This window comes from Phragmites australis, chromosome 6, assembly GCF_958298935.1.
Source record: "Phragmites australis chromosome 6, lpPhrAust1.1, whole genome shotgun sequence".
In the NCBI taxonomy this organism is placed as follows: domain Eukaryota; kingdom Viridiplantae; phylum Streptophyta; class Magnoliopsida; order Poales; family Poaceae; genus Phragmites; species Phragmites australis.
This window is the reverse complement of record NC_084926.1, coordinates 44,222,345-44,237,606: the sequence shown is the minus strand read 5'-3', so window position 1 is coordinate 44,237,606 and position 15,262 is coordinate 44,222,345. Positions and strand designations below refer to the sequence as shown.

The 15,262-nt window shown below is 43.7% G+C and overlaps 3 protein-coding genes across 4 annotated transcripts; 2 read left to right on the top strand and 1 right to left on the bottom strand.

Moving 5' to 3' along the window:
- The first annotated feature begins 1,395 nt into the window (after positions 1-1,395).
- LOC133920726 (probable alkaline/neutral invertase F) lies at positions 1,396-6,506 on the top strand. 2 transcript variants are annotated; one of them, XM_062365321.1, is made up of 5 exons: positions 1,396-1,483; positions 3,333-3,774; positions 4,047-4,481; positions 5,134-5,689; positions 5,934-6,506. In XM_062365321.1, the coding sequence occupies exons 2-5, from the start codon at positions 3,367-3,369 to the stop codon at positions 6,233-6,235; spliced, it is 1,701 nt and encodes a 566-aa protein (XP_062221305.1). In that variant the 5' UTR covers positions 1,396-1,483; positions 3,333-3,366; the 3' UTR covers positions 6,236-6,506. The 2 variants fall into 2 exon arrangements, with proteins under 2 accessions (XP_062221305.1, XP_062221306.1); XM_062365322.1 differs by having other exon boundaries at positions 1,409-1,483; positions 3,355-3,774.
- Positions 6,507-7,210: 704 nt separating this feature from the next.
- On the top strand, positions 7,211-9,568 carry LOC133922763 (light-harvesting complex-like protein 3 isotype 2, chloroplastic). The gene is made up of 3 exons (XM_062368241.1): positions 7,211-7,658; positions 8,846-8,983; positions 9,153-9,568. The coding sequence occupies exons 1-3, from the start codon at positions 7,298-7,300 to the stop codon at positions 9,395-9,397; spliced, it is 744 nt and encodes a 247-aa protein (XP_062224225.1). The 5' UTR covers positions 7,211-7,297; the 3' UTR covers positions 9,398-9,568.
- Positions 9,569-9,738: 170 nt separating this feature from the next.
- LOC133922762 (general transcription and DNA repair factor IIH subunit TFB4) lies at positions 9,739-13,833 on the bottom strand. Its single transcript, XM_062368240.1, has 12 exons — positions 13,541-13,833; positions 13,356-13,444; positions 12,935-13,205; positions 12,803-12,849; positions 12,516-12,553; positions 12,392-12,437; positions 12,106-12,159; positions 11,954-12,022; positions 11,135-11,211; positions 10,840-10,935; positions 10,097-10,202; positions 9,739-9,915 (listed from the first exon to the last, which is right to left on the bottom strand). Exons 1-11 carry the CDS (start codon positions 13,569-13,571, stop codon positions 10,145-10,147), a joined length of 876 nt encoding a protein of 291 aa, XP_062224224.1. The 5' UTR covers positions 13,572-13,833; the 3' UTR covers positions 9,739-9,915; positions 10,097-10,144.
- Between the last annotated feature and the right edge of the window lie 1,429 nt (positions 13,834-15,262).

Genomic DNA, 15,262 nt, shown 5'->3' with positions numbered 1-15,262 from the left:
ACTGGGGCGTGGGCAGCTGAGAATGTCAGGATGTCAGGATGTCAGACCGCGCGTGCCTATTAAATGCGGCATTGGGCCTTTGACTGGATGACACCCTGACGACGGGACCCTTCGGGTCGTTGAATGATCTTGCGCGAACCTTCGGGGCACCGAGTCCTCGGGGGCTGCCACGTGCAGCCCCGAGCACTCTCTCCCGAGCACTTCGGTGGGACCTTCGGGGCACCGAGTCCTCGGGGGCTGCCACGTGCAGCCCCGAGCACTCTCTCCCGAGCACTTCGGTGGGACCTTCGGGGCACCGAGTCCTCGGGGGCTGCCACGTGCAGCCCCGAGCACTCTCTCCCGAGCACTTTGGTCTTAGTATTTGGACCCTGCAGATCATCGGGGAACTAGGGTGCTCGGGAACCAGAGGCGGCGGCCCCGAGCACCTTCTCCCGGGACTTAGCTTTTTCTTACCTCGCAGGGTGGTGACATGTGGTGGATAGCCGGCCTGGCCTCGGGACTTAGGGACCCCTGGTTCTGAATACACCGACAAGCTGGTACTCCATAAGCTAGCATCAAGAATGTTACGGTAATCTTTTGCAAATTAGATAAACCCAGGCATCCATTTCTATCTCTTTTTTGAACAAAATAATCATCACATTGTTCTACAGCTTGCACTATCCGAAGAAACAGAGGACAAGCCATCCTAAACTTAGGCGACGAAAGTGGAATGAGGCGTAACTAAGACGATCAACACACAAGATGAACGAGCATAAATAGAGTAATTGCAAACCTGCATCGAAAAAAAGCTAGGCCATAGACATGAGCATTTAAGTAGTCGTTGTATAGCTTTCAATGCTCGGCTTCTTTATTACGATAAATATACCGACGCCCAGGCACAGAGCCGCTATGTCTTGTAACATTCATAAGCTGATATTGTGTGCGCGATTGGTGTAATATATTAAGAATGAGTTTGTCGTCATCATTATCCGATGACGACGATGAATCTAATAGAGATCTACGACTTATTTCTGGTAGAGAAGGAACTATAAGACGAATAACTTAGTCTAGCAATCATGTGAATAGGCATACATATATATAATCGATAAATATAGCCGTTGAAAATATAGTCGTTGAAATTATGACCGTTGAGAATATCGTCGTTCGAAATGATGCTATTTAAGTTTAAAACAGTGGAATATAGAAAATCAAATTTAAGAAATCAGTTGAAATGTGCTGACAAATAAAGAGTAAAATTTAGATAAAAAATTTCTCAGAGTAAATTTGCTCTAATGCAGTAGTGAGCTAAATCTGAGAGGTCGGTTGAACTCCAATGCACCGGACTTGAGCGGGAGGGATTGAGGCAGCCGATCTGCTGCTATAAATAGACACCCCCGCACAACCCCGCCCTTTTCCACTCGCTAGCTCCACCTCCCCTCTGCCCAACCACTCCGCATCTCTCTCCCGGCTTCCGCTGGTCTCTAGAAGCATCTGGAAGCTCAAGGTGAGGGTTTTCGTCTCCGATCTCCCTGCTTACTTACTGCCCCAATTCGTTATGCCTCGATCCGCTTCCCGAATCCGTGGCTTTCCGACTTGTTTCGTTGGGTTTTTTTCCTGGTCGTTCGACGGGGTTTTGTTGGGGTTTTTGCGGTGGTTTGCGGATGGGTGCTAGCGGTGGAAGCTTCGAGAAGGTCGATCTCGCCACTTTCTCGAGGCGGAGCCGGATCTAGGAGGTGCGGTTCGCGGCTTTATCCAAGCGCGTTTGCGCCTATCTGCTACGAAAGCATTGGCGATTCGGTGGGGCGGGTTTTCTCGAGCACCTTTTGGCTGTTTGTTTTGGTGCATTTCGCGTTTCACGCGCGCAAGCTGGTCTGGTGACCGCTGGTTTTGTGCGCTCCGTGGATCAATTCGGCTTCTAGAGCACCACGGATGGTTCGTCTCACCTTCCAGAAGCCTCGATCCGCGTGTCATGTTTGGACTGTGTGCATTTGGGGGTTTTCCGTGCGTGTTCTGTGCCAGTTATGTCGATGCGGGGAAGAGGACGGGGTTCTAGAAGGATCTAGAACGTCGTTGCGGCGTGGCCGTCTGCTCTGTTTCTCCAATATTTCGCACAAGTTGCCTCGCGTTGGTGTACTGGTGTTGTAACCAGCAAGCCTATTTCGGATTCCCGGTGAAATTCGTTGTGATTCGAGCGATTTCCTACCTTTTTTGGGTGGTTTGTTTATGTTTTTCGGGAGTTGTTTTGATCAGATTCTGCACTAGAAATCTATGGTTGTTTGGTCTATCACTCATGCGGGTATGTAGATGCAATCGCAATGGGGGCAAGTGGTTGGAAGCGAAATTGCATTTACCTTCCGTTCATTGTTTTTGGTTTTTACATTCATTTTCCCCTTGAATTCTATGCTGGTATATCTGCTGCTGTGAGGATTCCATACGTAATTTCGTTGTTATTGGATTGTGACCGACTGAGGTTTTAGGGAGGTTTAGTAGTTATTGTTCTGCCTCAACCTTTTGTTTGCCATTTCCTATTTTAGGCTTCCCTGTGAAAGATCGGCACACACGATTTTGATGGGAAAAGTTAGGCTGACTAGATGATCATTTATAACTGTATATCTCTTACTCGAGTTAATGGCTTGTAATTCTATTCTAATTTTGGTCTAGAGACTTTGCTGTTAGTCCGTGTTTACACAAGGTTTTCATGATTATCATTGGATCCAAATGCACCGCCCTGTTCTTCTGTTCCCTATGTAGCATGTTACCAAGGTCGTAATGTTATGTCTACATTGAGATATAGCAGTTCTTGTATGGAATAGTCTATAGTCAGTAATCTGCATTTTCCATTGAAACCTTTGAGCGATGTGAGCAAGAGTTAGCAGTAGCAAGTTGTATTGGCTTCAATGTTCTACATGAGAGAAATATTTTATGGCGATCACTGCGAGAATATACACGAGTTGAATGTAGCGAATAAGATTTTTTGCATGAGCTTTTTTCCTTTCAGGCATACGCAGCCAGATGCCTTCCCATAGTAGTTTGCTTATGTGGTTCTAAGTAAGAAGAAAGCTATTGCATATGGGTTGGTTAAAACAGATCATAAAAAATATCACCACTTCCCTACTGTCTTTTAGTTTTCCCTACGTCTTATATGCATGCTGTGCTTTCTCTAAATTTTTTCAGTACAAGCGTTCACCATATATGTTCTTATTTCCATTTCAAGAGGCAAGAGCTAGTGACATAACAAACACAAGAGCTAGGACAATATTAGAATGTCATGCTGTTTTCTTTAGTTCCTTAATTTTAAATTTTGAAATAAGTTATGGATAATATTTATCTTTTTTTTCATTTCATGTGATCAGAGCATTGTCTTTCTGAAACTAGTGAACAAGAAAGATGGTAGTTTGTTCTGAACCTCCTCCCCCGTTAAAGCTCCCAGAGAGTAAGATCACAGAACTGACAAATGATGCTAACCATGATTCTCCTAAACTTGAGAAAAGGACAAGGACGCACCACATCGAGCGGCACAAATCTTGTGTAGTGACCTTATCTGAGATAGAACTCAATGATTTGCCACCTCGTCGTCAGCCCCAAACCCTTGAGGTCACTAAAAGCCCAGGAGGAGGATCTCAGTGTTCCGCTCATGAAGAAACACCTACAGATAGTAATGCATCACACAGACATGCAATTGCAGATGCTGCTTGGGAAGCCCTAAAAAGGTCCACAGTTTACTTCAGAGGCCACCCTATTGGGACTGTTGCTGCAATAGACAAGTCTCAGGGAGCAGCACTCAACTATGATCAGGTCACCTTTTTGTTCCCAGTTAAAGCATTGATACTACCGTCAGTTTTAAAGATTTCTCATTATTTTTGTATCATGTTATATGCTCTTCTATTCTATTTTCTAAATCTATATCTCACCGATGGTTTTATCTGTGACTGCTTACTTTGCGTCCAGCATTGTAGTACATGGTAGTCCCAAAATTCTCTAATGAACAGTATTCATGTGTGCAACTATTGCCTAGGCATACAATATGATCAACAATTTTTTTAAGTTATTGCCATATCCTGGGGCAGGTTTTCATGAGGGATTTCATTCCTAGTGCATTGGCTTTTCTGATGAAAGGAGAGCACTTGATTGTGAAGAATTTTCTGGTAGAAACTGCTCGCCTTCAATCAAGGGAGAAGATGGTTGACCTCTTTAAGCTCGGTCAGGGTGTAATGCCAGCCAGCTTCAAGGTGCATCGTCACAATCCTACCCAAAAAACAGAAAGCTTACTGGCTGATTTTGGTGAAACTGCCATTGGGAGGGTTGCCCCTGTGGATTCTGGCCTATGGTGGATTATTCTTCTTCGTGCTTACACCAAATGGACAGGGGACAATTCTCTTGCTGAAAGTCCTAACTGCCAAAGGGCCATGCACCTTATTCTCAGGCTGTGTCTCTCTGAGGGATGTGATACTTCTCCAGCCTTGCTTTGTGCTGATGGCTGCTCCATGATAGACCGAAGAATGGTAGGTTGCTCAGCTCAGATACAACGAACTACTTCTGTTTTCTCATTATTGTGGATGACAGTATATCTCATACCTGTTTGCTCCTGTCTCGCTAGAATCTTAGTGTCCAACTGCATCCTTGCAAGTCCCATTTTAATCAAAATTGAAAATGCACTTAAGTTCATTTGAAAATATATTGGCACTTTGGAGAATTTTTCCTTGTGGGTTTAAAGGAGGAATTATTTTAGGTTGGTGTCGTAGCTCCTAAGGTCAGGGCCAATTACCTGAAACACAACAGGATTGTGAACATCTGGGACGAAATAGTGCATAGGTTTTGGAAGACAGATGCGCAGTGTGTAGTTGTGAACGCAGTGCATTTTGTTGTTAGTCAACATGTCGTCAAACTCTTAGGCGTGCCAGTTTCCTTTCAGTTTGAACACATGCTTTGATATCATCATTCTCATTGAAGATAGAGTGCAACAAATTTTTCTTAATGCCAACTGGTTGTTGTGTTACCCATGAACTACATAGTAATCTTGTAGAAAATCTGGGAAAAAAATACTTATCAGTTAGATGCTCTTGGTCTTCAAAATTACAGGTTATCTAAATGCTTATCTCAGAAGTTTGTACATTCTTTATCCTGTACCTGTTGTACTGATTGAAATCTGTGCAGGGTATATATGGCTATCCAATTGAAATCCAGGCTCTCTTCTTTATGGCTCTGAGATGTGCCCTTAGTTTGTTGAAACAAGATTCTGATGATGACTTTTTGTACCACATGACTAAAAGAATCAAGGCTTTGAACTATCATCTGCACAGCTACTACTGGCTTGACTTCCAGAGACTCAATGATATATATCGTTACAAGACCGAAGAGTACTCGCAGACAGCTTTGAACAAGTTCAATGTGATACCTGAATCAATACCTGATTGGATATTTGATTTCATGCCTAGTCGTGGTGGGTACTTCATTGGCAACGTTAGTCCCGCAAGGATGGATTTCCGCTGGTTTTGCTTAGGCAACTTCATTGCAATTCTGTCGTCGTTAGCAACCGGAGAACAAGCTGAAGCCATATTGGATCTTGTGGAGGAGCGCTGGGAAGAACTCATTGGGGAGATGCCACTCAAGATCTGTTACCCTGCAATGGAAAATCAGGAATGGCAGATAGTCACTGGATGCGACCCAAAGAACACCAGGTGGAGCTACCACAACGGAGGCTCATGGCCAGGTGAGTGATTTAGAAACTTGGCATATAGTACTGCCCTAAGTGTTATTAAGCATGTTAACAATCATATCTTATTTGTTGTGGTTAATACCGGATCTGGATATCTGATACTGTGAGAACTGCAAGGCTTCAATTTGTCCATTTGCCAACGAGAGTGACGGAAACCTGTCCTGAAAGAATAATGTGTGCATCCTTTTTATACGGCATCTTGACCTTCGTTTGTTCCGCTTGCACGGTGCACGTGCAGTTCTGCTTTGGCTCCTGGTGGCCGTGAGCGTGAAGCTGGGGCGACCCCACATGGCGAGGAGAGCGGTGGAGCTGATGGAGCGGAGGCTGGTGAAGGACGACTTCCCTGAGTACTACGACGGCAAGGCGGGCCGGTACGTGGGCAAGCAGGCGCGCAAGTTCCAGACGTGGTCCGTCGCCGGGTACCTCGTCGCCAAGATGCTCCTGGACGACCCCTCCCACCTGCGGATCATCGCGCTGGAGGACGACGGCCACTCCCGGTCCCAGGCGCCCTTCCTCAAGCGATCCAACTCCTGCCCGTGACCGCGACACCTTAATTGAGACTACGAGAGTACAGGCACCTACCGGTTTTGTTCTGCTAAATGGGAGGATACGTACATAACTCAAGACTCGTCAGACACTGCATAAAGACATGCATAGACACGTAGTGTTGTCTGCTCTGTTCCATAGCGACGTTGGTGGCAGGCTGAGGATATGTTTGGGTAGGTACTCTTGTTTCTGGTGCTGTCCATGCACGCACCCATTCCCCTGATGGTCGAAATTTTGTTAAGTCTTGCATGCGGCTCAAGCAACTCTGGTGGAAGTTAATGTTGGTTTGCTTGCTGAGCTTGCCGTTGCGATTTCGCAGGGTCTAAGACATCGAGTCGTGTGCGTATGCTTGTTTTGGATGCTGGTTCCACTTGTGACGAGCATCTCGATCTGTTGTCTTGTCGTTGGTACATCGCCGCCGCCGCTGGACCACTGGATGGAGGCCGCACTGTCGTGTGTGGTGCTTGGCTTGATGGGTCGAATCATCTTTTGGTGAGATGGATGGCGATAACAATAGATTAAACCCATTCCATCAATTCCTCGTTAGGATTGGAGCAAGTGGAATCGAGTCGAATGATCCGTCTCTCCAACAACACCACCCTTGCGGTGTTTTGCTTCATCCGTACCATCAATGTAATTTCGCTCGCATTTGTAGATTTCTGTTGTTGACCTCTCAGCATCTGTGATTTGTCAAAATCCGCTCGTAGCCGTGGATGAACTCTCATCATCCATCAAATTTCACTTGTAATTGTAGTCAGTACACCTCAATCGAACCCTCGAACATTTCAACCTATCAGCATCCATCTTAATCCACTAAACTGCAGCACCATACTGCAACCTGAGCCACAAGCCAATGGCAGCACAGCTAGGACGACACCCCATCCACACACCCGGCCACGTCAGCATCTCCCTCGCCACGTCACCCGCACCCAAAGCCCACGGCCTCACTCACACTATCCTCTCCTCTATCCCTCGCTCACTTCCCTTCGTCCTACTCCGCAGCAAGCCAAGGGATAGAAGAGGAAGCAGCTCACTCCAAACCCTCCTCCCTCTGTGATGGCCATGGCGACCTCCACTTTCTCCCCGCGCCCCACCTCCCTGGGCCCCGTCAAGACCCTGCAGGCCGGCGCCAAGCCCCACCTCCTCTCCTTCCCCCGCCTCCGCGCTGGCCACCTCGCGCGCGCCGCCGCCGCTGGGGAGGCGCCCGTCGAGGCGCCGCCAAAGCAACAGGAGGTGGAGCCGTCCCCTGCCGCGGCGTCCAACGGGGCCGCCGTCGCGGCCGAGGCTCCCTTGGCCGTCGCGGCCGAGGCGGCGCCGGTGCCGAGGTTCCGCGACGCGAGGTGGGTGAACGGGACGTGGGACCTCAGCCAGTTCGAGAAGGGCGGCGCCGTCGACTGGGACGCCGTCATCGACGCCGGTGAGTCTGAGATGACTGTTTTGTCGCTTAGCGAGGAGCCTGGACACTAGGGCAATGCTAGTTATGGTGCTTCGCTTAGTTCAGTTTAGACGGTCCAGGCGAGCCTCTTCGTGTTGTACTTTGTTTCACTTCCGGCCGGCTCTTTCCGGCTTCTTTTTTCTTCTAATGGTAATGAATGAGCAGCTTCCTGCTCTTCCATAACAAAAAGGGGTCTGAGATTACCAATTGCCTCCACTTCCTTTCTAGTTTGTACCGTGCTGCTGATGGCTAGTGCTAGACTTGCTGGTAGCGTGACTGTGTGAGAACCAAGCTTGTTGCTAAGCAACACTGAAAACAAGTGTGTGCCTTGTATAACTGAATGTGGAAATCTGGATTCACATGCTGGACCCGGGATTGCCATCTGTCGTTAGAACTTTTAGCATTTGCTCGAGGGATCTCAAAATACTTGCTCGCCTGATAGGATGTGGATGCACATGACGAGAAGGCATTTTCGATATTCGGAGGAAAATTTTCCCAGTTTAGTTTGTTACGTGTTGACTCTGTGCTTGACGAGTATGCTGTAGCCTCCTTGTTGAATGCTTAGGATGAGGCAAGCACAGATTTAGATGTTTGTGCTACGGCTTTGTCAACCTTTTGAGCCTAAATGCTTAATGAGCATAAATCTTGACAGCAACCCGATATGCTAAAACAAATGACATGCTCGCCAATTCAACACTTGCAGTGTTTCAGCTTATGTTTTCTATGGTTGTACAATCGAAAGATCTGAGGGTTGAAGATGATTTTCCTATGGTTGTATAATTGCATGAACTGATGGTTGAAGATTAAATTCCACAGTCTAAACAGACGGTAGTTGGCTAGGATTGTGGGAGGGAGGGAGATGTATGAGCCCCACTAGAGATTCAGCAGATCTCAAATTGATTTAGTGCATTTTTCTATCTGGCTTGCATTTTCAGACATAACCTGCACGATTGTGTTAGCTCACGTGAACTGACTATGAAAAAGTTCATGTATATACAGTACATGCTTGCCAGATATGCATAAAGTCAGACATTTGTTGGTTTGCAACAAATCTACAATGGGGAGTGAATGGGGCAAACATTGCTATGTTGCAAGTGTTATGCATCTTACTGACATTGTAGCTCCTAGGGAATGCCAGTCAAACTGATGTCATCTTTGTTTGATTCCAGAGGCCAGGAGAAGGAAATGGCTTGAAGATTATCCAGAGGCCACTAATACGGATGAGGCCGTTGTCTTTGATACTTCAATTATACCATGGTGGGCATGGATGAAGCGGTTCCACCTCCCTGAAGCCGAGAAGCTAAATGGTAATTCTCAAGTCCCTTCATTTAAATAATTAAATCTGATATGTTCCCATTCACTTCAAACTGTTGGTGCAAAGAGGCGCTTATGGCAGATATTACATGGATTCATTCCTAATTTCCTATACCTTATTGCCTTTCTCATCTTCTAATGACATGACCTACGTCTATGCAGGTCGTGCTGCCATGGTCGGCTTCTTCATGGCGTACTTCGTTGATAGCTTGACGGGTGTGGGGCTTGTTGACCAAATGGGGAACTTTTTCTGCAAAACCCTGCTGTTTGTTGCTGTGGCGAGTGTATTGTTGATCAGGAAAAATGAGGACCTTGACTCACTGAAGAAGATTGTGGATGAAACGACGTTCTATGACAAGCAATGGCAGGCAACTTGGCAAGAGGATTCCCCTGCTGAGCCAAAGTAGTTCAGCTTTGGATATGAATGTTTTACTATGTTGTATTTCGTTCTTCGGCATTTTGTTTCCCGGTTCAGCGAGGCTCGGAACATTTTGATGCACCTGATACCTATGCCGTCTTGTAAAAAGTATGAACTCACCTGTGCTAGAGATAATTTTGCCGTTGGTTCATTAGTTTAATTTTCTGTTGTTGGGACTGGTACTTGTAGGCGATCCCACAATTAACTGACAACAATTTCTCTGATCTGAAAGAACATCACACAAACAACTCGCCCAAAGATCGCGCAGGTGAAATCGAGGGAAAAAAAAGGAAAGATACATACGGTTTATCAAAAACCTAGTGTTCCCACTTGCAACAAAGGGCAACCATGCTATGATATTTTCATTACTAGCCTTTTTCCGTCTCCCTTTTTGGCAACAATGCATCACACACAAGTTCGTGTCATTTCCTTCGTAAAATTGTTCGCTTTACACCAAATTCGCCGACCCTTCTGGTATACATGGGAAAACATGGTGCACGCCCCTTCCTGGCCAAATCACAAACAGGGTAATATGTTTATCAGATATGGAAATCATTTACATATCAATCAAAGAAATGTTCTGTATGCATGAGTAGGATGTATTTATGTTCATTGATGATAAAATCAAACAATAGTATAATGCATAACATGTCAAGATGCTTATCCAAGAAGATAGTCCGAAAACAACCTGTGGAGAAACATAGAGCAAAGCATGCTGGTTGACGGTTACAGACTACTACTTGCTTTGATCTGGCATGGAATTCAAATCAGGCATGACACGACTGAATTCTGACCTGCAACCAAAGGAAGCAACTTAAACTCCATCACAACATCTTGGTAACCACCCAGATTTTATGATGCAAGCGGGAAACAGTAATAACTTAGCAAGTATGTATATACAATCATTTTGCAACCAATGAAGAAGCATGAAACAGTCTCCAATGTAAAACTTAACAGATAATAAAAACCAAATTAGATGTACAAACTGCTGGGCCAGACTTACTTTTGTAATAGGTTTAAAAAATTGCAAAAGCTAATTAAACATTGAGATGCTTTCAATTGTGCATAAGATTGATGCAAATTAGAGGGGGGGGGGGGGAATGACAGTGCACATGTGAAAGTATAATTGTTCAGGTAGGAAAGCATAATTAGGAGTAAACTTGGTAAGCATCTGATTGTTTTTTTCCTCTAAGTAAGGAGCAAACTCAGCACATTTGATGCTGATCAAAGTTCAGGAACAAATAGTTCAATGGAGATGAAGGAGAAAACATTAAGTATGTATGACCATAGCAAAGAAACCATATATTTTCAAACATAAGAAACTGTGGGACTTGTGTCTAGAAACAAGAATGGCACACAAGCGTATAAGTATTATTATCAAAAGGTACAGAAAGAGCTCAAGAGGGAAAAACACTTGAACGTACTACTTACCCACAGGTCGAACACTTCTTTTGATTCTTGCAGAATATTGACAAACAAATTGAACAGACATATCCCATGTCAATAGTCTTCTTATGGCAGAAACATCTGCCAATCAGTAAAACAATGTTGATTGCATTGAACTGCCAGCAATATTGGACAAACTGAATGCAATTTTTTAGAAAGAATAAAATGATACTCTGAGTTGCTAATGTGGATCAGCCTTTTGATTTGGTTCTAAATTTTCACAAAAGAAAGATAGGTCTATCGCATTGATGCTTAACAGAGGAAATTTAGAAGCACATACGAAGCACGGAAGTCCACTCCAAGGGTCTTAGGAAGGCGCAAAAATGTTCTCGAGTGTAAATCAGTTGCAAATACAGCCTGCATTTCGTTGGAATGTGTCGACGAGCTTTAGCAAACTAATCAGTTTGACCAAAATAGAAACAATCCTACATAAAGATGTTGCATACAAACGAAGGAACCTGATTTCAAAATGATAATAAATTCAAACAACAAGTTCTCTGGTAGACAGGTATTGCCAAAGGTAAAATGAAGAAAGACATCTCAGTTCAGTCTATCAGACATGTGCTGATCTCTTACTTAGATTCATATAAGTAAAATCCCAAATTTTGTAGAACCATAAGGAGTCATGATAAATGTTCGCAACACCTAATGTAGAACAATGAACAACCAACAAAGATTCAATCACTAGGGATACATAAGAGCCCGACAAATTTCTAGACCTCTTAAGGCCAATTCACAGTTAAAGAAATAAAGAGCAGAAGGCTAAAGATCCCTGATTTACTAATTATCATTGCAGATCAACTAAATGAGAAAAAAAATGAATGCACAAGAAAAGAATCAGCTTATATCCTATAAAATGGTAGTTATGTCATTCCCCTTAGAGGGTGGCTTCAGCATACTGTGCTCAAAGTTCCTGGGCAAAGCCTTTTTGCTACTATGTGAAAAATACAGAGCAGAATATGACCATTAAAAGATTATTTTGATGAAATGAACTTAACAAGAAAACAACTATATAATACATCCTCAAGCTGGCCCAAAGGTAAAAGATTGGACTACATTAGATGATATATGAGTAGCAGCAGAAGACTGAATAACTTACAGCAAGATATTGAAACAGACCATTTAGCTCTTGGGGCTTCAAATAAACTCCTCCTGTTATGTATGAAGCCTGCAAAATGAAGCAACCGTAACTAGTCAGCAACAGAATGTTGTGGCAGCAGCACATGTGGATGAAGATTTAATCAGTATTACCTGCTGCAAGAAAGCAGAATCCTGGGTTCCCACAATGCATGAATCAATTGGGACCTAAGAGAATTGTAAAATGTTTCAGTCATTATGTGGCAGTAGTTACATGAACGCCTTAAAACAATTCAACTATTGATGCGTGTATTTATAGGCACAATTGAATGCCTCGTTACTTCTGAAGCCACTACAAGCACCACACTTGGAAAGTAATAACATAGTGATTGGCCAGTAAAACTGAAGGACCAAAATATCCCAATGAGACTAAAAATGGATAAAGGGATTGATGTGATACCATGGAACGTTGAGCAGAAAATATTGAATTCATCAATGCCACGTATCTGCACATGCATTTGATTAAGTGAAAACCATGTCCTGGAAAAGTTAAAAAAATTATACTGATGAAGGTGTACACATACTGTTCAGGTCCATCTGGAGAACCCTGCAGGCACAAAATCTGTATTTCATGTTAGTATCAACTATCATGGTATTATAACAACTTATGTGTAAGAATACCGACTACAATAATCTAAGGGGGAAAAAAGCAACACTATCGATCACATGCTGGGTGACTTTAACTGTTCTGTGACTTGTAATAATCTACCTAACTAATGAACTTCCTTCAACAGCGTTTAAATCGGTAGCAAGCATGAAAACCAAACGTTAGTCAAAAGTCAAAACCATACACGAGAACAGGTATACTCACCCGAGGTTGAGGATGTCGAGTCCCAGACCGGAAAATCCTCTGTATATCTAAACATCCTCCATGTTAAGCAACACAAACACAAGATAAAATAGGCAAATGGACATGAAACAAGGAATTCAAACCATAGGATACTACACAAAGCAAGGGACAGCGCCCCTGAGAGCAGCGACGCGGCATTGCCAGAAGCAACCGAACCGTTGTCTGCAGAGGCACGGGCATCTTGCGCAATGAACTCCTCCACCTTGCGGCTCGCCTTGTCAAAGGTGGCTTCGACGCCCCCACCACCGAAGGCACTGGCATCGCTCGAATCGAAGATGTAGGCACAGGAGCTGATGCCTGCGGCAATAACTACCACACGGTTGAGGTGGTTTAGCAGCAGGAGCGAGTTCACAAAGTGGACCAGCTGCATACACTCAAGAGATTGCATCAATCATTCAGACGAGAAATTATTTTTTGGAGAAGCCAAAATCTAATTAACTAGATCATGGTACAATTTAAAACGAGCATTGAAAATGGAGCACGGAGAGTTAGGGTTTCGGACGTGTGTCCTTACGTGCGCGAAGAAGTCGGCGAAGGAAAGTGCGGCGGCGGCCCAGAAGAAGGGGTTGGTGTCGACGACCACCACAACGAGGCTGACGTCATCTGCCCCGAGAGGAGTCCAGATGTGTCAGCTGCGACGAGCGGCTGTGGAAGACGGGGATGCGGGACGGAGGAAGGGAGGGAGTTGGATGGGCGTACCGGAGTAGAGCTTGGAGAGCGCGGAGGTCATGGCCGGCAGCAGCGGCGGAGGCGGGTAAGGATGCAAGTGGGGCGGGCTGCGTGCTGCCCGCCAAGTTTTCTTGCAACTGGGGGTGGGGGGGGGGGTTGAGGAATCGCTGCCGACGGGGAGCCTCTACTTGAGAACAAACAACCACCGCTCACCGAGAGAACGGGATGCTCCGGCGAAGAAGATGCTGGATCGGAGGAGAGGAAGAAGGCGGCGGCGAGAACAATGGGTCTAGAGGGTCGTTGCGGGCCTTCGCTGTTGCCCAGCGGGCCCACCATGTTAGCCCACTTTAAAACGCAGCAGTTGTTGGCCCGCATTGACCATTATGGCGGGCGGGCCAAGTGGGCCCAATTGGACCCCTAGAGGCGATTTTTTTTTAATATTTGCAAAAGTATATATCTATTTTAAAATATTGCACATCTAGGCTATCAATATCTTTAAAAATATATATAAAAATTCTAATATTTGGATCACGATTATTCTCCGGGATCTAAATATATTCTTTAAAACTCCTAGTTTGGGTCGCGAGTATCCTCTGAGATCCAAATATTTACAAAACACCCCAAACTTGGATCACAAGCGTTCTCCACTATTCAAACACCTCTAGTTTGGGTCGTGAGCATGGTTTGGTTTAACAATCGGAGCTAGTTATTGAGCTCCGGCGGTAACCGAAAATTTACGGCGGTAACCGGTCAAAAATTTAAAAAAATTCGGACAAAATTCATTTGATAAAATTTAAAATTTGGAGGAAAAATCGCGATTTTAGCCATTCGGTAACCGGTCGGTTTGGATCGGTTACCGAGCGGTTTTTACGATTTATCGAGTGGTTTTCTCGAATTTTCCACATCGTCAGTAACCGCTCGGTTTTCTCATTTATCGAGCGGTTTTCTCGATTTTCACTGTAGTTAAAAAATATAAAAATTATCTCAATCTTGTAAAATTAATAACTAATTCATCTGAATTTCAAATTAAGTGAAACAAATTTTTTTGGTTTCCTTGTAACATGATCTACATGATACAAATAGTTATACTCATAAAAAAGTTCAAATTTTTTTGTGAGAAATTGTATTTGTTAAACCAAGTTAAATGCATAGTTTACTCTTTGCTAATCCAAAAATCATGAAACTAATTTTTTTAGTCTTCTTACATGATCCTATGTCTTTTAAAAATACATGAACTCATGAATTAGTTATTGTAATATACAGGATTGTGTAAATGTGTTGCAACTAGATTAATTCATAACTGACCCATCACACCTCAAAAATTAGTGAAACCACTTTTATTAGTTTATTTATACTATGATTTACGTAGAAAAAATAATAGTAGACATGAAAAGTTTAATTACAGTATTGTTTATTAACATATTCACTTTATGCTTGTGAACTTTGTAAAAATCATAGAGAAATTAATAAAACTCTAAATAAAGTGAAATCAATTTTAAAGATCCTCTTAAGATACGTTTTACACAAGAAAAATATGTGTTTGCATGTTAAACTTTTCCTTAACATGATTTAATAACTAAGCCGCACGCTTCAATTTTTTTATTTTTTTCAAACTTCCTACCTATAGAATACGATGCAAACGACATTATTTTTGAAAAAAAAATCACAGAAAGTCTTAGAATTGTGTCTATTTTTTTAAGATTTTTATTTTTTTATTTTTTAAATTCAAATTCGGTTACCGTTCGGTTTCTG